This window comes from Amblyomma maculatum, chromosome 8 (genome assembly GCF_055883805.1).
Source record: "Amblyomma maculatum isolate TAMU_Amacu chromosome 8, ASM5588380v1, whole genome shotgun sequence".
Lineage (NCBI taxonomy): Eukaryota > Metazoa > Arthropoda > Arachnida > Ixodida > Ixodidae > Amblyomma > Amblyomma maculatum.
In genome coordinates this window covers 120349972-120375768 of record NC_139351.1, presented here as the reverse complement: position 1 = coordinate 120375768, position 25797 = coordinate 120349972, and the positions used below count along the sequence as shown (strand labels likewise).

The 25797-nt window shown below is 47.7% G+C and overlaps 2 protein-coding genes across 3 annotated transcripts in view; one reads left to right on the top strand and one right to left on the bottom strand.

Annotated features, from left to right (window-relative positions):
- Window positions 1-219: 219 nt before the first annotated feature.
- Window positions 220-25664, bottom strand: LOC146182346 (uncharacterized). Its single transcript, XM_084575939.1, has 22 exons — window positions 23796-25664; window positions 21352-23684; window positions 20543-20667; window positions 19624-19689; window positions 19464-19526; window positions 18521-18673; window positions 15439-15501; window positions 14800-15002; window positions 13184-13405; window positions 12438-12550; window positions 11673-11877; window positions 11060-11158; window positions 10895-10972; window positions 8593-8696; window positions 7877-7935; window positions 7737-7788; window positions 6610-6677; window positions 5097-5230; window positions 4242-4292; window positions 4065-4166; window positions 2587-2651; window positions 220-617 (listed from the first exon to the last, which is right to left on the bottom strand). Exons 1-22 carry the CDS (start codon window positions 25662-25664, stop codon window positions 509-511), a joined length of 6336 nt encoding a protein of 2111 aa, XP_084432065.1. The 3' UTR covers window positions 220-508.
- Window positions 4846-25797, top strand: part of LOC146182345 (uncharacterized) — a 40041-nt gene continuing 19089 nt past the window's right edge. For both annotated transcript variants that reach the window (XM_084577434.1, XM_084577433.1), the window contains exon 1: window positions 4846-5257. The gene's annotated coding sequence lies outside the window, so the exon portion shown is untranslated. The remainder of the gene's footprint in view (window positions 5258-25797) is intronic.

Genomic DNA, 25797 nt, shown 5'->3' with positions numbered 1-25797 from the left:
CTTGCAAGACACACGGACTCGGGACAGAGAGGCGGATATAACAGGTAACGTAAAAATAGTGGTGCACGCACAAAGCCAGGCTGTATAACACAGCGGCGTTCGATTCGCTTGTATTTACTGTGTTCGCTCATCCATTAAGTCATCCATCAACCACCATGAAGTTTATTAAACTACCAAGTAATGGAAATAGCAGCATGCATGCTTTCCACTGCCTCTGAAAATTTGGAACTACCCACAGCGCCATCACATGGCTTTCATGTACGCACAGCATGACCTAAAAGCCGGTCCGACCCAGCGATTATTCTCACATCTTCCCGTCATTTCAAACGAAAGATCAGTCCAGTTAAAGAAAAAAAAAAAGATTTTATGCAGCACAGCACACTTCTGTTACAACACGGCACTTTTTGTAGGCTCGATGGGTCCCAAGTTCAGAATCAACTTTGTCGGATTTGGGCAGTGAGTCCGGGTCGTCCGATGTCGGGCTGCAAGGGGGTGTTGAAAGCCGTCTTCACGAGGTTCGCCACAAGTGGCACTTGTGTTCGGGGTTCATTGCTCGCTTCGTAGGGCACCGGAAGGCTGCGTGGAACTCGGGGCTGTTCTTCAACGCGGTGTTCACCCTGTGCGCCCAAGCGGAAGAAACAGCATTAAACATTTGTTTGCCATAAATAAACCAACGTCACCCTCCGCTCCGTCTCAGAAGCTATTTGCAGCACTGCGAAATTCAGGGGTGACCTGACGCAATCAGGATTATGCGCACTATAATAGGTAATTATGCTTCAACGCACATTTCGCTCCCCGAGTTGGCGGGGGCGACAGCAGGAGCGCAGTTATCTATTATAATGCACAGGGGCAGGGCACCAGGATTGGGCTAGGACACCCGTCTGAGCCCTCTTTCCAGTATCCGCCGCGGTTGTTAAGGGTTTATTCATCATCATCATCACCATCATCAGCCTGATTATACCCACTGCAGGGCGAAGGCCTCTCCCATATTTCTCCACTTAACCCGGTTCTGTGCTAGCTGCATCCACTTGACCCCTCTCCACTTGACCCTCCACTTGACCCTCACTTGACCTCTAAGGGTTTATTAGAGTTCGGTAATTGAGCGTGGTGTGCGGGTTCAATCGCGGAGGCGGTTGGTTGGTTGGTTGGTTCACAGGAAGAGAAAGGCGCAGTATCTGTCACACTTGCTCTGTGGACACCTGAACCGCGCCGTTAGGGAAGGGATGAGGGTGGGAGTGAAAGTGGAAAGAGAGAAAGGGGAGCCGTAGTGGAGGGCTACGGAGTAATTTCGAACACCTAGGGATCTAACGTGCGCTGACATCGCACAGCACACGGACGCCTCTTCGTTTCGCCTCCATCGAAACGCAGCCGCCGAGGTCGGGTTCGAACTCGAGTATTCCGGACAGTAGTCGGGCGTCTTACCACTGCGGATGCAGTAGTTACATTTTTCTTTTTCATACTTTTCCTAACGGTGCAGTTGAGGTGCCCATCACGAAGTGTAGTGGTAACTACGCCCTCCCTTACCTCAAGTTTTCATCCCTGCTTCCAGAGCTGAGTAAAAACTTCGAAATGGATAACATGACGCATATAGTGCAGCGCTCCCGATGAGTTCATATCGCTTGCACTTTATAAGTTCCGAAATTTTGCTGCTGCGACAGGGATAGAACGTGCCTCAGCTAAGAGCTCAACGCAGCTTCTACTGAGTGGATACAAATTTGTCTGGCCAATGCTCGCTCGAAGACTACAGGACTACCTGCAACCAGTCAAACTAATGTCGGTTTGGGCCAGCATAATATAATTATTTCGATTTTAGCGGTGACCTAATGTCGGACAAGGTGAACTTATTCTGCACGTTGAGGGTGTTATGTAGTTAAACATTATAAATTTTCAGGCGGCGATTGCGAAGTCCCCTATAGAATAGCAGTCTGTATTTGCTGCACTCAGGAGTCGATACATGTGATCATAAACTTGGGTGGGTGGCGAACATATCACCCGATACGATCAATTTCGATAACAGTATTTGTTTTAGATTTTGCATCTACAACTATATCCGTGTTTAATTTCCTGTCGGTCTTTTTTTTTTCTCTTTCGTTCTCCTGCTGCATATAGGGATATGTTTGTTGGAGGCTGCCGGGGGGTAGAGGATTTGTGGATCGTGAAGTGGGGGGGGGGGGGGGGGGGGGGATTTTGAGCGCGTGATGCTGGCGACACACACACACACACACACACACACACACACACACACACACACACACACACACACACACACACACACACACACACACACACACACACACACACACACACACACACACACACACACACACACACACACACACACACACACACACACACACACACACACACACACACACACACACACACACACACACACAAAAGACTACGAACTGGTGAACTCGTTAATAGACTCAGCATTAGAGACATTTGAAATTAACCTCTGACGTATCGCTAACAGAAAAACGCCGTTTTGCTCGAAAATTCTGCTACTTGCTGTCTCAATCCAGCAAGGTGTCATAGTATGACGCGTTTCGCTCGCTAAGTGGGCCAATGCGAAGAAACACGTGCCTGTCCCGGTTCGTCACTTCGCTGTGATGGGAGGGCTTCGCCGGCGGCGAGTTCCCGCAGTAGCTCTGCGTGGAAAGGAAAAAAAAAAAAAGCAGAAAATACATGAAATGATCGTAAGGTGGTCAAGTCAAACAGCTGCCCCAGGCCGTTAGTGCAGGCGCCGCGCTGATCAGCAGCGGATTATTTACACACCACCTGGACGACTCAGGCTCAAGTACAGAATACCGACATATTCGTCATGGAAGACGCTGCTGCATGCGAGAAGCACTAAAGCTTGCTGAAGAAAGCAAAACGATGGAAATGCGGTGGTCGAAAAAGAATTCTGTCAGTCGTCTTTGTACCGTTGCTCGGTCTTGCTTTTCCGGTTATAAATGAATAGTAGGAATATAAGTCAGACTTCCGATAGGCGTGAAGCCATGTTAAGGGTACATTTCCACGTACCAGACACCGGCACGTCCGATTCTGCCACCATCTGCTGCATCGGCGCCTTTATAACAATTGTATAATTCACATACCACTGCCCTTTTCTATGAAACGCGTATGCTTTTAATTGATTTGGAAATTTAACTTCGGAATTTACTGTGTACCAGCTTACCTGTAATAGCAGTTTGTTTCCTATCAGTCAAAATATCCTCTATAGTCTGTATAGAGTTATTTTTTCTTAGGTGCTATTTTCTATGAAAAGTACACAACTTTGGTCAATATACAGAACCGGTGCAACTGGCTATTTGAATAGCTTACATTTCCATGTTAAATGATCATCGTCTGTATTCATTGAAATGGTCGCCATGTTCTTTCATTTGTACTTAATTGTACCTTATGGACCATTTTTTTTCTAACGTAGGATATAATTATGTACGACTAGTTTTCCTTGGTTACTTTATTGCTATTTTAAAATGTCGTTGTTGATGTGTTAATATATAATAATCGGAATTGCAGTTTTGTCTTGCTCTTTCGAAGCTAACGTTTGCCGATTACACCACTCCGGTACATTTCCCTGCAATTATTCCGAAGCCTCGCATTTTTGATTGACAATTTCGAACTCTCTTACCCTCAGGAGCCGTCGGTCATCCGCTCCCCTTACTAAATGTTTGACCTATGTCAACCTCTTCATTCCAGCTACGATATCGTTAACCATTGTATATTCCCTGGTCCATGGTACTTAATTATTTTCTTTTAATGTTACTCCCGCTTGTCTTCTCATAATTTCTCTCTAAAAGTTATCGACAATAATTTCCCTCGATAGAGTTTTAGCGGTTGCCCTGTGCTCCTTTTCTATGATTACAAGATCGTCGCCGAAGAGGCCATCTTATCTCCAACGGTTTTCTCTCGTTCTCCGAATGCCTGGAGCGAGATGTAAAAAAGATTTACATTTATAATGCGTAGACTAGCTGCGCGCCAATATTCCGCTATGACTGGCAGGATTCCTCGAAAACAATTCACAGCGCCGTTGTCCCGGCGTGATGGCTGCCCCTTACCGATGCGTAGGACACGAAGAAGAATTGGTCCACGTTCATGTTGAGCGTCTTCTCGAAGCTTTTGCTGTCGATGTTCCTCTCGCTGACGAACTTCTTGTAGATCTGCCGAACGCAAGCATAGTAAGAGCGTTAACCATACGTTGGAGGCAGATATGGGGAAGCGTTACAAACAAATACCTTGAAGCTTGGGCTCAGAGCAGCCGCGTCTGCCACCACAGAAACGAGTTCCTGCAAGTTCCAGAAGAAGATGCGGCAAGTTGAGTAAGGGAGCATGCAAGTGCGGCTGTAATAAGAGAGGAAGATTAAAATTTCACGGCATATGGTGCCAGGTGGTGGGTTTAGCGGAAACACAATATGTGACTGTCCAGCGTCAAACATGGCGGTACCCTTAGATCCCTAGCTCTGATTAAACTTTTCGGATGAATGTCAAAAGCGGTCCCATATTCGACACGAGACTGTCAGATACAATTTCAAAAATCTGCTCGCAGGCGGCGAAACGGCCCGAACAGAGAAGAGGAGGTGACAGAGCTACAACAAAGTAAGAACACAGTTATGGGTGACATTCTGAAGACCGAAGTTTGTACTTGAAACTGAGTGTATACGTGGCAGGGGTCTCCAATGCGGACCAATCTTAGCACAGAACTGCCTGCTATCGCTCGCCGAGCTCTTGCCGTGTCAGCCGCGCGTGATAAGCGAAACTGATTATCTTCCGTTAATATGAGCCAGACTTACTAGCCTTTGTGACGCCTGCCCCCAGATACTAGCTCAGAAGTGGCAACGCGTTCAGCCACCGGTTGCTGCTGCGTAGTTCGTTTTGTGGCCAAAGTCGAGTTGCAGGACAGCAGGCGTTTGCTCGAAACTTGCTTTCGATCGGTTCGAACTATTAACGCGCCACAATATAGCACACATGCAACACGGCCGGCGAAGCGCATGCCAGAAATGCTTCTCGTATAGCCTGTCTTCGTCAGATGCAAAAGTGGCAAGGAAATGCGTCGCAGTGCCCCCATAGAGCGGCGACTGCGGGGAGGTTACCGTTGTGGAAGCGTTCTCGCTAGCAGAGCCGGATAGCTGCTTGGCGAAGCAGTGTCGGACGTTGTTGAAGTGCTTCTTGGTGGTGGGAGACCACAGAGGCTTCGAGTACGGATTATCCTCGTGATCAGAGTCGCCTCCTGCAAGCGAAGAACACCAGAGTTGTGAGTAGAAGAAAGAGTTTGGTTATTGTTCCTATGATGTGTCCAGAAGGTCAGGAACAAAATGTATTGGCAAAATCAAGCTGCAGTCATGTAAGCTAAGTACAGATTGCTGTACAGAAATCTATCCTGCACAACATGCATCAGAAAACGTCGTCTCATACGATAGAGGACACAGTATAAACGATAAGATCATCACACATAAACAATGGCCAAACAATCATTATCAGACCGGCATCTGAAGACGTGTGGTCTAACAAAAACATTATTACCGTAGCTGCCCGCATATTCGCTGCCGTATTTTATCAAGTAATCAGCAGCTCGTGAACGAAGGTGTAGAGAGCGATTGGCTTTGTCAATAAGCGGGCGTGTGCCTGTTCTGTGCACTTTTCGCAGTTAGTCATCACAGAAGTTGTACAAAAGCACGTGCGGTGCGGAAGCGACCCCGCAGCACACGGGCTACAAACAGGAGTATAGGCTGCGTCATTTCGAAGCTATGCGTACTCGTACGTCACAATGAAGCAATACTTCAAAGAAAAAAAGCGATACAGAATCATGCATACTAACTTTCTCACCTGTGGTTGCAACCTGATTAGAGATATCGCAATTGAAAGCGCTTTGACCTCTAAATAGGCGCTTTTTTTACTCTCATTAACGTAGGGAAGTCATCGCTGCCTTACAAATGAAAGGCAAGCTTTTTTTTTTTTTGTCTGTATGTGTGTGAAGAACATGTGTGTGAGTGGGGAGAATTTGATAAAAGACGAAGAAGGAAAACCACGTTTGGAGAAAGAAGAAGAGAAAAACGTTGTGTAAAGCATGATAACGTGTCACCCTACCAGCTATATCGCATACACAGCGCTCCACCTCATGGAGCCCCTTTCGTGAGATAGTACAAATGTTAAAGTGAAACTATAAAAGCCAATTCGTCGTGCAGCGCGTGCGAAAAATATTTGACCATGCATGCTAAAAATGTGTCCAAGTTGGTATATACTTGTTTTTGTTGGCTGTTCACTTATCTTGAATATTTTGATACAGCTGATAATTGTTAAGTATCTTCATGTTTAGATGCTTATAACGGGAATCAGCACGCTGAAGTTACACTAATTTCGACGGCGCCTGCAGGTTTAGCATAGGAAAATATATCTAACGCTAAATTACTGGTTAGAACCGCCAGAACGGAAGTAGAACAGTACACGAAAACATTTGGTGTCTTGAAATTGATGCCGTGGGCACAGTGCCAAAAAGAACAGCGTGAATTTGTCAAAAGTTGCAAGCATAACTATAACCTCGACCTTGACTAATAAAACTGAACCGCGGGTTATGTCAGTGTTCATTAGTGGTGGATGCCCGCCTACCTTCACGCAGCAGCATGGCCATGAGGCAGTGAGAGATCCTGGGCACGGTGTCTGGCATGTGCATCATCCTGAAAAAAAAGTAATTGCTCAACACTCGACTGACCTTGCAAATGAGGACAGTGTATTATATCCAGTTCCAACTTCATTGGCTCAGTATGATTCCTAAATTGACGGAAATTTTAGCATTCAGCTTCATCTTGGAGAAAGATGGAATTTCTAGTTACCTACGACATTGGGTACGAGAAAACACAAGTGTGAGAAAAGGCGAAATTTTGTGTCACTTGCGCTGGTGAACCTTGCCTCAACCGGAGACGGCGAATAAAGTTGCTTGGTAGCTCAGCATCAGCCCTGATGTCGCATACCGTGGCAGTGATAACATACTCTAGCGATAATGGGCATATAATGAATCTCGGAAATAACTGTCACACATAACTGTCCCATGACAAGGCTTACACCGTTCAAATCAAGAGTTTGTGTATTGCCACGGTGTCTGAAGCAGACTTCAGGAAACGGACAGATCCAAGAGCTTTCAAAAATATACTTAAGCGTTTTAGGCTCATTTACTATTGCTTTTTATTGAATTAAAATTAATTACTTTTTATTTCAGATGCATTTAGGATGAAGTTAAACTTCTGTTTTAACTAATAGTTGCCTGTCACACTCTGGCCGCATTGATGCTCATCCTATAGCAAAAGGTGCGTTTATTGTTGGTAGAATCTCATTTTAACATTTTCCTGGCATATACTTAAATACGTGACGTCTACACCGAAAAAGATCCCGTGATAACCGCCCTGAATTGAATGGCTGGGTCGCCTGGCCTCTGAAATCCAAGGTGAAAATTCTTTTTCGATGCACTTCATATTAATTGCGAAATGCAACGGTGATGGCGCCACCTATATTTAAATTTCTTTGATCTTTCCTCGCTAATAAAAGCTCATTTAGAAGTGCAGGTGCCGTCTAATGTGATCGGGTAGCAATAAATAACTTTAAAGTTTGTCCTCAATAGTCGTTCAGTCTGGGCAGTGCAGTGTTGGTTAGTAATTCACCGAGGCGGTGGGTACAAGGCGCTATAGGTCGGACATTAGGTTGTCCGATACGCAGAGTACATTACGCTCTGAAGGACTTACAGGAAGTTGTCAGTGGACGGAGAGGATACATTCCAGAAGGATACCGGTGCATCTGCGAGCACGAAAAGGTGCACAGTTGTTTAGAGTAACAGGCGCTATCGAGAGGCAGGCGAGTGAAAGAACATTCGCGAAATACTTACAGATGCTGGTTCCTTGCGCGTCAAATGAGCACTGGGGGTCGAGGATAGTTCCGATCCACCTGAAATATGAATGGCGATGTATGAGCAAAGCCAGCATTCGGCACAAGCTCTGCGTTTATCGGTACTTTTGGCATTGTTAGTTTTACGACTGTCGGCAAAAATTAAATGCTTCGACACGTGCTTATATATATTTTTTTTCAGTGCTGCATGAGGGATTTGGTCTCAACGTTTACTAGGAGAAGATGCTTGCTTATAAAGAGGAATCATTTGCTTGTAGGAGACGTTTGGCCTCAAAAAAATAGCTATTCATCCCGGGTGGTATTAGGAACGAATTCCTGTGCACAGGACGCAACATGTATGCAGGTGGAGAAGACCTCTGTTTTGGAAACAAAATAACAAGCAGAAAGTAAACTGTGCGTCGGGAGCGAATCATTCGCTATAGAGGAGCTCCCGTGTGGAAGAAATAAATTACATGCTTTGATTCGGCACTACTCTCTGGCTATGGCTGCGCTCAACTTTGTGTGTTAAAAGGCTATGTTTATCAGTGAATATAAATTTAATTGAATGAATAATACGTTAATTTAAAGCGTCAAACTGGTATAGTTGCCATTATTTAATTGCCCTATATTTTTAATTTCATGACGGTCGAAGAGCTCTGATAAGCGCACAGCTGAAATTCAGCGCACAATATCCGCGACATGAGAACCATAGCTCACCTTTCGTCTATGTGGGCGGCTTCCCCTTTGAGCGTGTTTTCAAAAAGTGCCTTACGGATGGCCGCGTAAGATCGGAGACCCTCGTTCTCTGTCACCATCGGCACCTGGTGAGACACCAAAGAAGTCGAGCCGTTAGCAAAGCGGAGCGACTTAACCCTTTTTCGTTGAGCAAACACCGGCAGGGCAAAGTTCGCTCACTACAATTTGCTTTTTATCGTCCAAATCAATTCATTAGGCACTTGAAGGAGGCCAACAATCATTGAAATCAAAAACAGCGCTGAGGAGTCTGTATTTTTATAATTTATGGGCAATGATATGGGAAATTGGTATACCGTGATCATTTTTATCTGCCAGAATTTCGACAGCTGTCATCAATGCTCAGCTGGTTAAGGCGCTAAACGCGTAATGCGGTGGTCGTCAGTTCGAATCTCACCGGTGGCATGTGGATGGTGTCTTTCTGCAGTACTTTGTAGTCATTCTTTTTTGTCAAAAATGTTACCCCAATATTTTCCCATCGACTCTCGACACAAACGAAAATGCAACATAAGCTTTCCGTAGTGCTTAGTGACTCTTGGCAGTATGTTCATATTTTCCCGACAGTCCTTGCAATAAATAAAAAAAGTACAGCTCTTAAGTCTTTGATCTGATCTATATAGCCGATATGATCTATGTTGATCAACCACTGAAATTGCGCATTTGAGCCAGAACTACTGCAGGCTGGCTCATTCGCTTTTTATTGAGGTCACGAGTGTTCTCTTTCACGATATGTTCTAAATGTTAAGTTTAAGAATTAAAAATGCAGAATTTATTGGCTTTCGAGTCTGATATGAAGTCTTTAAAGAAATCAACTAAAAGAACTAGCAGAGTGACAACCGGTCTCCATGACGACCTCGCCTTTTGGGGGGACACGAGCGAGTTTGTGAAATCGTGACAATTAACATTGAACATACATACTCAAGACGTTGAGAAATATGTCGAAACAACTGGTGCGGAGCTCCTTAAGCCTCGGACTAGGCACGTAAGTTCTTGTTGAAGCGTTCGCATCGCGTTCAACTGGTGGCCTTCACGTCTCAACAGTATACGCGTATTTCCGAAATGCAAACTGCACACAGCACCAACACCATGTATCATATGAAAGCGTTTCAAATGACCATTCTGGCTCTAAAGCTCATAAGAATGCAGTAAAATACCGAATGAGAAAATTTTCATTATTTGCTTTGCGGTAATGCTTTTTTTTTAATGAACAAAAAAGATGTGGACAATAATTTCTTCTATAGGTTTAATGAGCATTATTTGTTTAAAATCATCTATAAACTCAACCTAAATGGCGACACCCTCAAAAAAATAAACAACCAATTGCTTGAATGATGCAAATACTAAAGAAGGAACACGAGCTGCAAAAAGTGACAATCGAACTGCCAGTAATTCATGTTCAAAAAAAAATAAAAATAAAGCTCCACAGAAGCAACAGTGCTCAGACATGCTAAATGCATTCTCATCCCTTCTAACAAATATGTTATTTTCCGCTGGGTGGCGCAGTTGACCTCCTACCCCGTACCGTTTACAGTTCGGAAATCCACAAGCGCTACTGTCGGCCACTGTGGAGAGGCTTTACCCATGTAAATAACCGCTGGGATATTGGCGCAAGTTACATCGCATGTTGAATGAATGCCTGAAAATGAACTGAATGATTTTAGGACGCAAATTCCCGAGGTTCACTGTAAAACTGCAACGCTAACTGTCTTATATTTCTCGCTCTTCTTTTCATTACGAAGTTTTGTTTTAATGTCGACTGTGGTGGTGCTAAAACTACTAAAAACAGCGGAGAGCCGAAGCTGGGTTGTCCTTCCGGTCGCATTGGTTTGCGCGAAGCATCGATGACATCCCAAATATTACTGGGTTAACTCTAAAACCCGTATTTATCGTATCATATATCTAAATACGATACTGACGACGGTTGCGTACGTACTCTGAACGCGGCTTAATGCAGCGAATAAAAGCTGTGACCTCGCTCTTGAAATGTCTGAAATGAGCATACACATGCTTAACAAGTTTAGTTCGACGACCAGTCAATCCAGTCAGTAAGTATCATCGTGTGGTTATGATTAACTCATGTAGCAGTTAGCCCGTAGAAATCGCGCGGGCCAATGACAAATATGCAAACCTAAAATGATTTTGCGCGGACATTAAATGCGACAAGGATAGGTGACATGATGGAAATGAATATGCGCATAATAGGAAAAACCTGTTGGAACTTCAACCCCCATTGTTGGCAGTAAGAGCAGAGAAAATAAAGGCTTACATTTTCGTGTTGAGCGAAAACCTTGAACTTGTCGGATATCCACGATGGGTAGAATGTATTCATGTGGCTGTTCAGTATCTGAAAAAGTGTGTGTCGGTAAAAAAACGGTTATCGTGGATGCCGCATTATCCTGATCAAATAGCGCAACGGAAGTGTGCCTCCTACCTTTTTGACGGCCTTTGCCTTCGTAGCGTCGTCCATCCAACTCATCTTTCTCACGAAGGACGACACAACCTCCTTGGTAGCTCCAGATATGTTCGCAGCCTAAAAATAGAGAACCCGCGGCAAATGTTTAACACAACGGGGTGGTCCAGTAGTATTTGGTATCAGATTCTGTTTCTATCGATACAGCCCTTATACTCCTAAGAAAACTGACAAGGACAATGTGATTTTTCATTTGGATGTACCAGCTCTGAGAGATTTAATACTGTCACTGAAGCCGAAGTGATTTACATACGATATTTGATTTGGTTTGGGGAGCCTTAACGTCTCAAAAGTACGCTAAGGAATCCGGAAAATTGACCACTTGGGGTTCTCTACATTGCACAGCACACAGGCGCCTTACGCTTCGCCCCCATCGATACGCGGCCAAAATCGAACAGAGGTCATCCCACAACACCATAACTATAAGCCTATAGCCACTGAGTCACCATTGTTGGGCTTACATACGATGTAAACGACACTCGTTCTAAAATCGTCATTCAGTTCCTTAAGTTTTAAAGATACGCAGGTGTTAACAGTTTACTACACGCCGAGAGGGGAAGGAGGACGAGGTGACCTTGAAGTTGCCGAGTCCCTGCTTGAAGGCGTTGAATCCGGCGTAGAGGGACATGACGGGCAGGGATTCGGCCACCGCCGCGAGACATATCTCCTTGCGCAGCGCGGGTGACCGGCCCAAGGCGCTGAGTGCCTGCAGCTTGGATGGCAGAAACGGAGAGGCCGCCACAACTTGCCGGAAACCCAGGTAGTTGAGAACAATGTGCCTGCGCGGCCATGAAAGTGGCGGGATGAAAAAGGAATGAAGCTGACTCTACTTGTGTGGATGCGTCTCTGGTGGCATTTGTTTATCGAACATTTGCTGTTAACAGGTTGTCAAGAACATGGCCAAATAAGAGTTGTGTGTTAGACTAATCCGTGAACAGGCACAGTCTGGTTAATGACGACACCGGTTTTACCACCCGATAGGTACGTACGTAATGGAGCTTTCAGAGTCATTATTTCAGCTTTTAATTGGTAAGTATGTAGTGGAACTTGGTAACCGGTTACTTTAGCTTTTCTTCAGTGCGAGCGAGCGAAGGTGGTCGGTATTAATTCAGATTCTCCAATAAGCCGCTTTCTTCATCCCTAAAGTTTCTTTGCCAAGTAAAATAATTGCTGGAAATCAGTGCCCGTTCACTCTTGAGTTTGTCATTATCTGCCAAGTTATTAAATGTAGCGTCTGAGCAAAATTCTGCGCTTTTCAATTCTGCCCTCATGTTCTATTAAGAAGTAAGAGCCGTTGCTACGCCGTATGACACACGGCTTGGCGACGGTCGCGACTCACGGTGCCGTCTCTTTGATCGCAGTCACGAGGTCATTGAGGTAGTCGACGTCTTTGACCAGGAACTCGGTGGACTTGGTCACCCGCGTGATGTTCTCGAGGGCGATGCTTAGAAACTGCTCGCGCGTGAGAGTAAACAATGGATTCAGCTTAGCACATGCCTTGGCAACACAGTATCGTATTCCGGAGCAGCTGTTCTCCGCGCACTGAAGTCCTACGGATGATAATCTTGTGCGAGCGTGTCAGGAATCAAAATTCCATGGCGGCTAAGAGCACACGCCTTCACGTTGCAAATGGGCCCCCGACGAACACCACGTTGACTCCCTGAACGTGTAGTGCTATACACTCTCGTACGTACGCCAGAACTAAGATGCATATCTGCGCTGGCTGAAAAGCATTTCATCACCAAAAGAGGGATGGTGATGATGCAACAGTAACCACGTGCGCGACATTAAGCACGAAATTGAAGGGGAAATGAAATGCCCGGCAGCAGTAACACAGCGAGCTGCTTTCCTGTGACAAGTGCTACGACATAGATTCAATTTTATACATTATTATGCTTAAATTCTACTCCTGAGAGGTAGGAGTGATACAGGGCGAAGCAGCGTGCTCATCACAACTTTTCGGCGGCAGACATCCACTGATGAGGAGCTTAAGCAATGCATGAACTGAGGTCCAGTCCACGTCCGTATAACATTGAGCCAGCCTCGTGGGCCCGACATTTACATTGCGCGCGTGCTAAGACTCGCCTCTGCAAGCTCGGGCCTCTCGGCAAGCCTCTCGACGGCCATGCGGGGCTGGGGTCGGACCAAGTTTGCGAGGCGGCTCTCGAAAGCAGACACTTCGACGGCGAAGACGGGTGTCACGATGCGCTCCCGGAACGGGGCCAGCGCGTGCATCACAGCGCCATAGTACCACTTCACCGAACGGTTGCCCAGGCTCGTCGGGAGCAGCAGTTCGGGATGACCAACCTGCGGTGGCATGCAAAACGGGTTTTATACGGGGACAAACTGAGGTGGGGATGCATGAAATGAGGTGTTGAACAGAAGTGCTTCCTTTTGAACTGTATTGCCTGATGAAGGCTATACGGTACTAATATCAACTTCCAAATCTAACGTTCTCAGCTGTTAACTATTTATTAAATTACTTTTAATCGAGCTGAAATCCTGACATGGGCATATATTATGAGCATCGCTGAAGGGCATTACCACCGCAGTTCCCTGCTTCGCCACTGAAGCATAATTAATAATCGATAAAAATTGTCTCCTCTAGCCACCAAAGGATGACGTCATTATGACGTTTCAGACTTGTGGAGAACATGCGATTGGAAGGGGTGAAGGCAGTGAGGAAATAATTTGGGGGACACTTAAGCTTTGCCATAATAGTATGACACGACAGTGTTGATGAGACCCGGCAGCAGGCTAGGATCCTCTTTGCACACCACTTCGCTGAAGATGCGTACATCGCTTTTCATTTTTTTTTTATTTGCCTCCTTTTAGTCGAGCAGATTGAACGTGCCTCATGGCCTTCGGGTGGCATGGCTGACTCGCGATCGACCCATGGATACAGGTTCGATTCCCGTCTAATTACCCTGTTTTTCTTCTCGGCGCAGTTTACCTTGTTACACGTTATAATGAGTCATGTTGCAACCTTATAATCGCAACCTGTCTCATATTATATTGATTTGCAATTCCGTGTTACACCAGGACCATCTCGATCAATCCAGATTTTCTCGACACGCCGACAACTTTACGCCGGGTCTCCTGCACTGAACGGAACTCTTAACGTTAACGCGTTAAAGTAGATCGCCCACAAATAAACTCCAGCTTTGACCTTTTGCTTTCAAAGTATTCGATCCTGTGAACTCACGCGACACGAACGTGGCCACTTTAAAAAGAACTGAAGCTAGTCAACATCTAAATTTGCAAGTGCTATACCTACTTTATCGACGGCGCAGCCCGGAAAACAAGGAAAACCACCGAGAATGTCCCAGAAATGTGGGGCAGTTCGGCAGACAATCGAGACCAAAGTATTTCGTTCTGATTCGATACTGATTTAATGCTGCGGGTTGGTAGAGATTAAGAGGCAACACCCCGAGAAGTAATTAATATTTGGAATTAAATTCGGAAAATAATATTAATATTTAGAAATATTCTCGGAAGATGCGTTAAAATTGGCCAGTTATGCAAGTTTCAGGCTGCGAACATTCAAGCTATTACACGCTTGCTTTTAAACTAAAGATATTAGTATCGAACTGAACGAAGCATGAGAAGACGCAAACAACTCGTGCCGTTCTCCGGGGCTGCACAGCAAAGCATCCTCTCCCCGGGGCTACCCGAACACGGTGTGCTAGTACTACGCATACCGAGAGGATGTTGGCGCCGTGTTTGTGCGGGTGCTTCTCGATGCCCATCGAGAGCAGCGCTGGGAGGCTGAATCGGCGCAGGCTTCGTGCGGCGGCACGCCACACGAGCGGCTGCTGCACGGGGTCGGTGAAGGGCCAGCCGCTCAGGTCAGTGGCCTCCTGCAGCTCGGCCAGGGGATCCCAGCCGCGCTCGCTGATCGCCTCTGCAGCCGGTGAATGAGTGGGTTGACGATATCGATCTGTTAAGGCGAAAGCCTTAATAGGCTCATCAGCGTCCCTCTACAAGAAGTGTCATACTTCTTCGCGAGATTCCGAGGGATACCGCGAGATTGTGATGTCATCCCCTGGGACTGGTGACGTCATCGGTCATGACCAAACGTGACGTCATGACACCAAACAAACAAGGGATTTTGCCTTATCGCACTTTAGTGATTCAAAGTGTCGCACACATATTTGATTGAGTTCACTGAGTGAGTGACTGGTTTGAGTTGAGTTGGGACATGAGCAAGAGAATGAGAATGATTGCGCGAGTTAAATGAGAAAGCGGCCAATAAGGCTGCCGAGGAAGGTTTCAGGTGCGCGAGTCAGGTGTTATTTTCACAAATGGCATGTCAAATCGGAAATCGAAAAAATGGTCACCTTTGTTCAAGCACTCCTTGTACAGATGTCGGGCAGTCATCAGCTCCGGGTATTTTTCCTGGGCTTTAAAAAGAAAATGGTTTCCACAGTAAGACTTAAATTCACGCATTTTCATAAATGCTACCTGCCTTTATGCGAATAATTGAAAAGAAGCTCTACTCCTCAGATGCTGAATGCGCAGTCGATATCAGCAATATAATTCTAGGGCGTTCAGATATCGCGGGCGTCTGTTTGTGGTAAAGCGCGCAGCATCAGCTGTGCAAACCTAAGCCGGTGGCGATATAGCGAGATTAGAGATGCAGCCTTTCGCTGTGCTACATGTACAATAAAATGGCCGCCATTATGACGTCGGTGAACAATCCATATAGAAACGTAATTATTGGAGTATTGGGTGCGCGTGAACGTTTCTGTTATGTTAAAGTGAGGCATAACAGCCACTTGACAATACACTGCAAGACACGGCACTGCGCTCCGGAATTCAGTAACTGCCACGTCATGAAACAGCATATGAACCAGCCCTGCGGAGAATAGCTCATAACCAAAGAAGAGCGCCAATTTCATCAGTCTTCCCTCTATTAAGTTTCTAAATGAAGAACTAGCAAATATTTCATACTGGCTCATTTTCCAACACGCACTCTTGGAGTATTTTTGCGTATTTTTTTTTCTCAAAGTCGTATGATTAAAGCTAGAACCTGCGCGTATGCCTCTTTTCTCTCGCCATGCGTTGGCTCTCACTCGCTATTTCTTCTTTGTGCCAACCAGCCAAACTCAGCACTTTACTGCGGTCACTTCGATGAATATTTTGCTAGATGCTGAAATGTGGTCTTATCTGGTGAATATTCTTGCCAATTGCAACAAATTAGGAATGTTTAACCAGCCCATCTCGGCCCTTTATTGCGGTCCCTGTGGTGAATATTTTGCTGACATTCCAGTAATTAGGGAAGTTTCCATGCGCGATAGCCGTAAATTTTGCGATACAAAATTGAGCTTGTCTTTTAAAATTCCGTGTGATGCATTCTTATGACAGTGTGACAGCATGTTCTTCAGTCTATAAGACAGATGGCCGATTCGCGCAGGTACAAATAGACTTCCGGCCTTCAATAATTAAGGCTATAGCGTTATTTCACCACGGACCAGGTGGCACTATTCATGCGTTAGCTCTTCGAAAAACTGAAAATGCATTCTCGGGGAACATTGAGCCCAATGTCTACGGACGAGTCCCTATGAGGTTGAGGTTGTTGCTGGATACAGGCGGTCGTAACCTTGCGGGATCTGCCGATAACTGCTCCACCGCAGTGTCCTACCGTGGGCGTAGCCAAGCTGGTGATTACGTAAGGTGTTTGTATGGAGAGGAAGAAAAATATCTTCATATTTAAATTTTCTCACCCTTAAGTGTGTTTTCTGCACCGAAAAAAAAAAAAAAAAACAACGTTATCGCATTAAGAACAAAGGTAATAATTTTTCTTTTACTGAGAAAATTAACTGGATGAAGTTGCTGTTAGGGCCCCTTGCAAACCATGTCACCAGTGTTGCCAGTGGCGGCGATTTTACACCAATTAATAGGCTTCTATCAAAGGCGATCTTGAGATTTTTTAATATCTTTGCTTCCCTGATGACTTCTTGACTGCTATGAAATATTTAATTGTCTCTATCGGTTCACTGGCCAACATGAACTAAACCTTTGCGCCCGTTTCCGCCTCTATGACCATATATTTTTTTTTTATTGTTACAACCATGGATGCAGCTATGTGGAAAACAGTCAAACCAAGATAGTAGTTAAAAGTAGGCTGGCATTGCACAGTGCAGTTCATGAGGAGCGCGACCGACCACTCAGATGTTTTGCCAAGAGCTCGGAACGCTCTACACCAACATTTTGAGCGCAGTTCCGAAGCCATCAGATCCTAGCTGTAAGCTGCAAGGGTGATTGTCTTCGCCCGCGACTGCAAGCCATGGAAGTACAGTCAAGGATAAAAGTTTGCGGGACGTGAGTTCACGGAAAGGTATTTCTGTGCTAGCAACATAGTGCTCGAATGAATATGCACGCCCCATTCAGACAAAAAAAAAAATATATATATATCGCAGAAAGACCTAGCGAGGCAACGAAGAAATAAATGTTTTTGCACAAATGCCAATCCCGCGAACTTTTGTCCCTGACTGCACGTCCAGCAAGCGTGTAAACAATGTTTCGCCCCATAATCACGGCTGTACATCCGAGAACGTTTTCAGTTCCTGGTGTCACTAAAAACTGAATCGCCACAGCGCCTTATTAACAATAGGATGCCCAGAAACATGGGCAGAAATACTTGGGAGTCCAGCATAAACTTTTTCGAAGCTTCTCAACCATGCAAAACTCCAGCACTTGCGAATGGCGACTGCACTGCAGACTGTTTTGGTTTCTAGTATTCATTTTGTGCATAAAGGTAATAAGAAGTTGCCTAATTAGTATCTTTAATTAACTATGTCAACAGAAAAATGCTGCAGGTTAAGCCAGGCGACTGAACAGCTCTCAGTTGTCTCACTGTGCTAGAACACTCCGTGTTTTTTAAAACCTTCATGACATTTAGCTGGGCCACCTTCTTGAAGTTAGAGTAACTACAGTGCATATACAAAAGCTGCGCAGCATTGGCTGTGAGAACAAGGCCAAGCATCGTCAACGTCAACGTTCGAGGTTCACAGTGCTACCGTGCGGAAAGCAAACGAAGTATTTAACTGGGGCACTAGTATATGATACCACGTAGACGGCTACAGACGAGGGATCATTAGGGCTAATTGGTGCGAATCTGACATACTGAACGAGCGAAAGACACGCAGAAACACAAGAAAAGTACACGGGATAACGCTGTCCCGTGTACTTCTTTTCTTGTATGTGTATTTCGCTGGTTCAATATGTTAGGCACTGGGTTTGTTCTGGCCATTTTCGAACAGTATAGAAATGTGGCTCCGAAATAAAGTGATTGCCGACTTTCGGCCATATTTGAGCTCTTTTGGCTGCGTTCCTGAACAGTGCGGGGACAGCATTGGCTGTCAGTGTCAGAGATTCTAGCGGAGCTGATTCAGCGAGTTTGCAGGCGTGCGTTGTTACCTTTGATTACGCCCAGAACTCCGTCCTCGAGTGCCCGGTGGGCGACCATGCGCGGAGAATCGGTCACGTTCTGGTGGGAGCACACAAACTGGTAGAAATCCGAACACGCCGACCTCAGGTAGTCCCTGGGAAGGTGTCTGACGGCCGCCGACCCTGAAGAGTCGATGAGGCGGGAAAGAAAAAAAAAAAAAACGCGCACTGTGTGTCGACCCGGAACTTGACGATTGAGCGACTTATCAAAGTTGAATGGTGTAATTCAATGTTCACTTTACATGAGATGACTTTTTCGCACGTGCCATTCGCTTTAAAGCTTTCGGGGTGTTTTTAAGGGTGGAATGGTAGGCATTAAAGGAGGAATTTAATGGAGCGGCGTCCGCAGCTGAGTACACGGTATCACGAATCACGCTCACCTTTTTAAGGGCCCACGTACATAGAGAACTTACGGGACGAAGCGCGATAAAAACTGCAGTGATATTTCTTCATTTCAGAAGAATAGGGGGGAGGTATTGTTATACTTTGTCAGTGGGCGATGTAAAAGTTTCCGGCTTTGCTATACGAAAGGAGCGGCTGACCACCGGTAAAGTATAAGAAGAACTTATTACTGCAGCATCGTTCGTTCTTCGGCACATCCCTTGTGAAATCGGTTCGACTGAAAGTCTCTCTAAGAAATTAGAGCAAAGGAAATACCTCTACGACACTTGCCAGGAAAACCATTGTATGTACATTCATGTAGAGGTGGTAACGCGAGGAAATATCGTAACTGGAAACTCGGAATACAACAAAATCAGCTCTGGTGTGGCGTTCATTTCATGTCCCGTATCGTTTTGCAACTGTTCCTGTTACTACTTTTATCCTTCCACGTTTCAAATAAACTAAATCCCCGTCTCCCATCTCTTCGCCATTACTTGCTACAAGAGTCATGCTAGTCTGGCGTGGTTCTCACCTTTAGTCAAGCAGCGGGCATCATTACATACCACCGGGGCGGCATTCCAGAAGGAGTTACCCCCTAAAACGAATTGTTTACGATTAGCAAGAGGGCACTGGCGAGGCTGCTCGCATGTTTCATGTATACTTGTAGTTGGGATAGTTGATGAAAGCCTCACCTGGACCTGCTTGGACAGCCTTGAACTTGGACGCATTCAGGACGAGGTGACGATCTAGTCCAAAGGCTGAAACGAAGTCAGAAAAAAAAAATTGTTAATGTAGAGGGCGGAAAGCGACCGCGTACTTTCCGTCGCGCAAAAAGTGGGCAAATATAAATTTGTTCAAAATAAAAAGGAAAATATAGTACGGAGGACACACAGCAAAGATGTAAACAGACGCTGATCCTTAATGTAGTTCCGTGTCGTTCCTGCATTCTTTCTTGTTCCTGCTGATATTACCAATGAACCTACAAGCCCACATCGCAACACAACAATCAGACACGCAACCTGAACAATCAGAATGGTGCAATGTGATAGGCAATGAAGATGCCTTCTCTATTGCTTGAAACTCTTGGATTGAAACGCTTCCCGACCGTTTCTGAAGAACACTGGCGCACTATAACAGTTTGTTGCGGTGAAACCTATAGTACTTGCATGTCCAAAAAAAGTTGCGTCTCTGCACTGAAACTGCCGGAACAAAGATGCCTCCTCTCTTTACGAGGTTCAACATAAATTCCTAATTAGCACCGTTATTTACCTTTCCGCAGGTTAGAGAAGTTGACTACGCTATAATCGGCTCGGATGAATTCATAATTTGCTTGCACTGCTGCGGACCGAATGGGGCAGAAGCGTACTAGACATTGATGTGCAGTCAGCAGAAGTGGTGAATGGTCTTCTCTATTTGGGTTAACTGGGGTAAAGTGGCCCCGTCTGGCTCAAAGAGCCGCATGAGAACGGGGATGTCTGCTAGACGTCTTTCTGCTGATGGCGACGTTGCAAGTGGTGACGACGCATTTCTTCTGTCGAAATAGCAACCCTAACCATGATGCACTGCATTGGTAACTATAGCTGAGCAACAAAGGAATGACGCTAGACTCACTGCGCCTTGCTTGGGACCTGTGCCCGGTCATCGTGATGAGCAGGGCGAGACCCACGACAGCAACGAGGACAATCATGGAGTAGGCCATCAGCTCCTTGTTCGGCATGCCTCTCACCTTGCGGCCCCTTTGGAGAAGAGTGGGGCGAAAAAGCGCAATGTGGCTGCAACTCGCGCCAGCGTATGTGTGTCTGGTTCACGCATTCCTCAAGCCACTACGACGGTCATCGGGCCACGGCTGCATTGACGTCCCATGCATTGTATTTACTGCGCACAGTGCCCTAGGATGGGTCAGGTTTAACTCTTATAAACCTAGTTAGAGTGAAAAGTTTTGCTGGATGACCGGAGTGGCATGACGATGCCGCCGGAGAGTTTATTGGCGATGAATGCGCAGCCGTTAACCACATTTTTGTACATCTGTGTTAGGAGCGACTGCTTAAACCTCCATCGAACCATAAGCCCAAGCATTGTTACGGACGGAGAAAAGCAAACCAACAGCATAGGGACGTTCTGTTAGGAGAATCACTGACAACACCACGCTCACATTTTACAAAATATCGATCATGTTATCTTTCTCGGTACGCTGGTAGTTTTCCAGCAGCAAAAGGCCCATTCAGAGCCAAGGAAATTGGATTTGAAAATATTCCGTTACTCGATTCCACGTCGTGACGCCAAATTAACGGGGACTCTGGCCATGATCACAGTTTGAAAGTAAAAAGTGGTGTTTCCTGGCCTCCGAGATCAGCACACAAAAACTGTCTCTACACAGTGCAATAATCTATCAATATAAGACAAAATCAGCGCGCACTTACCTCCTGATGAGCTTCTTGGTCGAACCGTGGCCCCCGTAGACGTGACTTGATGGCAGCATCTCGTCGTCATCGTCCTCATCTTCGTCATCGGTCATGTTTTTACTGTCGAAACTTTTGTGCGCGTAAGAGACCACCATATCAGCAGGCTGCCACGCGGCCGAAGCATCCGACTTGGTCTTGGACTCCCGCGACCCACTGTTTTCCGACGTGTCCCCGAAGTCTAGCCGAATCTGGACGTCGGGCACAAAATTGTCCGTCCCTCCGGCTTTAGCTACTGCGGAGCGCGGTACCTTTTTCGTTGTCTGCACAAAGCGCCGCTGCTGACCTGAGATAGCTCTCTGAGACGGGTGCTGTCGCACTTGTTTCTCGTAGGTTCCATGCGATTCCTTCACATCTTTCATCGGCCTCATGGCCTCCATCCGAGCGTCAGCAGTAATGGGCCTAATTTCGCGCTGCCAGAAATGCTGCCCGTCGGACTCCATTCGCGTCGTCGTCGTTTCAAAAGTAACGGGCTCCCTAGTAGTCATCATGTTAGTCTCCGTAGTGCCCTCTTCGGGCAGCTTCGGGGCGCCTCCCAGACCCTTGTAGCGGTACTTTCCGACACGGCTGCCGTCGGGCTTGATCTCTTCTTCGTATTCGTACTCATGCCCCTGCCATGGTAAATTCACGGGGATGGGTGGCCCTGGAGGCACTTTCTTCTTTTCCTCTTCTCCTTCCTTCTCTTTCTCCTTGTCCCCGCCTTCAGCAGACTCGCTTCCCACGCCTTTCTTGTCACTCTTCTTGCTCTCTTCAGATTTAGGTTCGGCGTCCTTTTCGCCTTTCTTGGGGGCCTTCTTTCCTTTCTTACCCGGCCTCTTCTTGTCGTCGTTAAGCTCATCGGCGTCCGTCATGAGACTCACGTCCTCAGTCTGCTTAGTATCGGGGTATAACCAGTTCATGAACCTTTCGTACAGCGATAAGCACTGGACGCCCACTGCCGCTCCCAGCGGTTCTTGATCTTCGTAGCGGTCTTCCCTCCGAATGTCGCCGCTCCTGGGAAGCAAGTATGCGATTTTATAGTTCTTCTGTGCGTCGTGATAGTGGTGATGATGCTGATGGGTGTGAACGGTCGTCGTCGACACGGTCTGCACCGGTTGAGGAGGCTGGGGCATGGTTGACTGACCCGGGAATGCACCCATGGGGAACGGGTATCCCGGTGGAGGACTGTCGTAGTTCGGGTCTCTCGTAAAGCCGACGTGAGGTATCTGCTCCTCGATCTCTGCCTGGGCTTCGGCGTTTCGTTTGTAACCGGCGTCGTGCGTAGCCGCTGCAGACGAACGTGTCTTGACTCGCGCGCTGGTAGCCTTTGACACTTTCTTTTCCCCCGCCTGCACCTCCTGCGAGCTCAAGACCTTCTCCACGACTACCTCCTGTGACGTCTCAATCAACACATCCCTGGTGGCAGGTGCATTGTCTTTTCCGTCTGACCCCTGGCCCTTTACGTCGCCTTCGTCTGCTTGGCGTTGCCTGCTTTCGTTCTGGATTTGGTACTTGAACATCACGCCATCTTGAGCCTGAACTGGAAAAGCTGCTGCCGTTTGCATGGAAGGAACGTTGTATCGTCCTCCAGAGGGCTGCTGAGTGAGCATCTGATGAATCCGACGATCCATGCGCATAGGGACGCGGCCGGAACGAGGGTCATATTGAACAGGCATCCCTTGCATGGGCATGGCTTGCATTGGCATGCCCTGCATAGGCATTCCCATAGGCTGCATGGCCATCGGCTGCATACCCATTCCTGGCATCGGCATTCCTTGCATGGGCATCCCTTGCATTTGCATTCCCTGCATGCCTCCTATCTGCATACCCTGCATCTGCATGCCCTGCACTCCACCCATTCCAATCATCTCCGGAGAGGCCCGGCGAGGAAGTCCTCCATAACCGCCCGTAGTTGGAGACATCCTGCGGTTTACCGAGTAAATCCTGTTCGGGTCTCTTCCTCGCCTCGATACCCGCATCTGAGCATACTGATTGCTCATAGGGCCCTCCACTTCGAGCCTCGTCACTTGATAGTCCTCACCGTCGTCGTCGTCATAGGCCTTGCGTCGCGGCGAAACCATGCGGGGCGACGCGGACCTCGTTAGCCCACGGCGACCCCTCATGGACCTGCTTCTTGACGGAGGTCTCATGCCGTCGTACACGCCGGCAGTACGACTCCACCATTCCGTTTTAAGCTGCGGGGTATCTTCCATATGCTCGTAGCGTTCACCTTTCATCCCACTGGGCATCCTTTGAGGTCTTGTCTGCATCGTGAACAGGTTGTCGCTGGAAGCATGCCGGGCCATGACATCGGGCTCCGGCTTTGCCTGAACTGCAAATTCGTGTATCTCCGACTGCTTAGGCTTTGTCTGAACTGCGAATCCGTGGTAATGTGGGGGCTGTGGTTCAGCCTCCTCTTTAGTCACCGTCGGTTTAGCCTGCACTGTGAATGATTGGTAGCCTGGGGGAGGTCTGATGCCTCCCTTCGCGGAATCTGCCTGCGGGACTGGCTTCACGACTCTGGCGACACCCTTGTTTGATGCTAGAAGAAATTCTGTGAACTTTTCTCGTTCCGGACCGGCTCCCTGCGAGGCAGCGTTACCGGTACCCAGGATGAATGAATGGTACTTGCCGACCTCCGCAGCCAGCACGTCGCGAGTAGCGCCTTCCGGCATTACGCTGCCGAGGAAGTCGTGGTACCTGCCCAGCTCTTCAGCCACCGCCGAAGGCGTAGCCCGTACAGGGTATCCTAGTGGCCTTCTACCAGCCCTTACGCCTAAAAGGAAGTCCTGGTACTGGTCTGGTGACAGGAATCGCGCCTGTTTAGGCGCTCCCTCTTCTGGTTTCTGGCTGCCTTCCTGGCCTGCTTCTGGTGCTAGCGCAGCGGCTTCTTCCTGCTTGTACACATCTCCCTTCACGAGCATTAGCGGGTGGCTTTCGTATCGGTAGAGTTGACCGGCTTGCATGAAGTTGCGGTCGTCTGTAGGCCGAGACATTAGTTCCTCGCCTACCATTCCTTTCCGTTGACGCGATAACGACCTGTCGCCACCCTCATCATCTTTTCGTTTTGAACGCGACCTGCTGCGCTTCGCGTGCTTATCTGCACGGTCTTCAGAGTCGCGCCGCCGCCGAGAAGAGCTTCGCCCGCGTTCGTCGGAGTCGTGTCTCTTCCTGTGGTGTCGATGGCCATCGGATGATGAAGAAGATGATGACGAGGACTCGTCTCTGCGAGATCGCCCTCGGCGGCTCTTCCTTCTGCTGCGCCTTTTGTCATCATAATCGTCGTAATCATCACCGTCTTCCCGCGACCGATGCGACGACGATCTTTGGCGAGGACTACGTCGTGCGGGTGGCGGCTCATCTTCGTAATCATCTGTTGCTTTCCACAAGGCACGTGTTGGCCCTGTTCGCGGTTTTCTTTCCATACTTTCGCTGGGTTTGCTACCAGCAATATTTGCAGTGTCCTCTACTCCATCATCCTTATCGAAGGCCTCTATGTCCTGACGTATCTTCTGAATCACGCGTTCAGCCCGGCTTTCGGATTCTTTCTTGACAGGCAGTCGTGTTTCGGAACGGCCTTTCGGCAGCTCATCGTAATAGTAGTCGTCGTCTCTCTGGGGTCTAGGCCGTTCTCGTCTGTCCATCGGCGGTCGGTCATACTCAGGTGGGTACCTGCCACGATCTGGGGAGTACCTGTCCCTGGGAGGCCCGTACATATCTGGTGGTGGCGGCGGCCGGTCGTAACCGTACCCTCCCATCGGTGGCCTGTCGTAACCATAGCCGCCCATTTGTCCGTCGTACCCCATAGGAGGTCTGTCATATCCCCCCATACCCATGGGTGGCGGGTATGGCATGGGTCCTTGATAGCCCATCCCCATGGGCCTGTCAAACCCTCCCATGCCCATGGGAGCTCCTGCCTCGTACTGTGGTTTACTTTCGAGGTACATCTTGCCGCGAATCACGTTTCCACCGACTATTTCCTCGTATGATTTGACCGCAGCCATGAACTCCTTCTTAGGTCCTTCCTTTTTGTTCGGGTCGATCATAACTTGTGCCACCGGAGCGTCAGCTGCCGTGGTCGTCACAAAAGTGCCGGGGGCTGGCTGTATCCCCGAGGCGGGTTCAGCCGCCGGTGCTTCCCCGGCGTCAACAATTGGGGGCGGTGGCGGCGGCAAAAATTCGGCGCCCGGCGCCGCTACCGCGGGATCCGCCGGTGGCGGGAAGTCTGCCCCGGGCAGAGCTTGGGCGGGAGACCCCTGGCCCGGAGAGGCGCCGGAAGGGGGCACGGCAGCCATTTCCTCTTCCTAGGGCGAAGGAGAGCCGCCGAGAACGTTATTACTGCGGGAGTGTCTGCTGCTGCCGCGAGGTGGAGGCCACCCTCATCCCACGAAAGAGCGCCGCCCGGTATGGATGGAAATCAGAGCCCAC

Excerpts from the sequence above, each read along its gene's own strand:
- LOC146182346 (XM_084575939.1), bottom strand. The coding sequence starts at position 25,664 with ATGGCTGCCGTGCCCCCTTCCGGCGCCTCTCCGGGCCAGGGGTCTCCC. Across the intron at positions 15,502-18,520 it reads AGTTCTGGGCGTAATCAAAG|CCCAGGAAAAATACCCGGAG; the intron begins GTAACAACGCAC and ends TTCTTTTTAAAG. Across the intron at positions 6,678-7,736 it reads CCGTCCACTGACAACTTCCT|GATGATGCACATGCCAGACA; the intron begins GTAAGTCCTTCA and ends CTTTTTTTTCAG.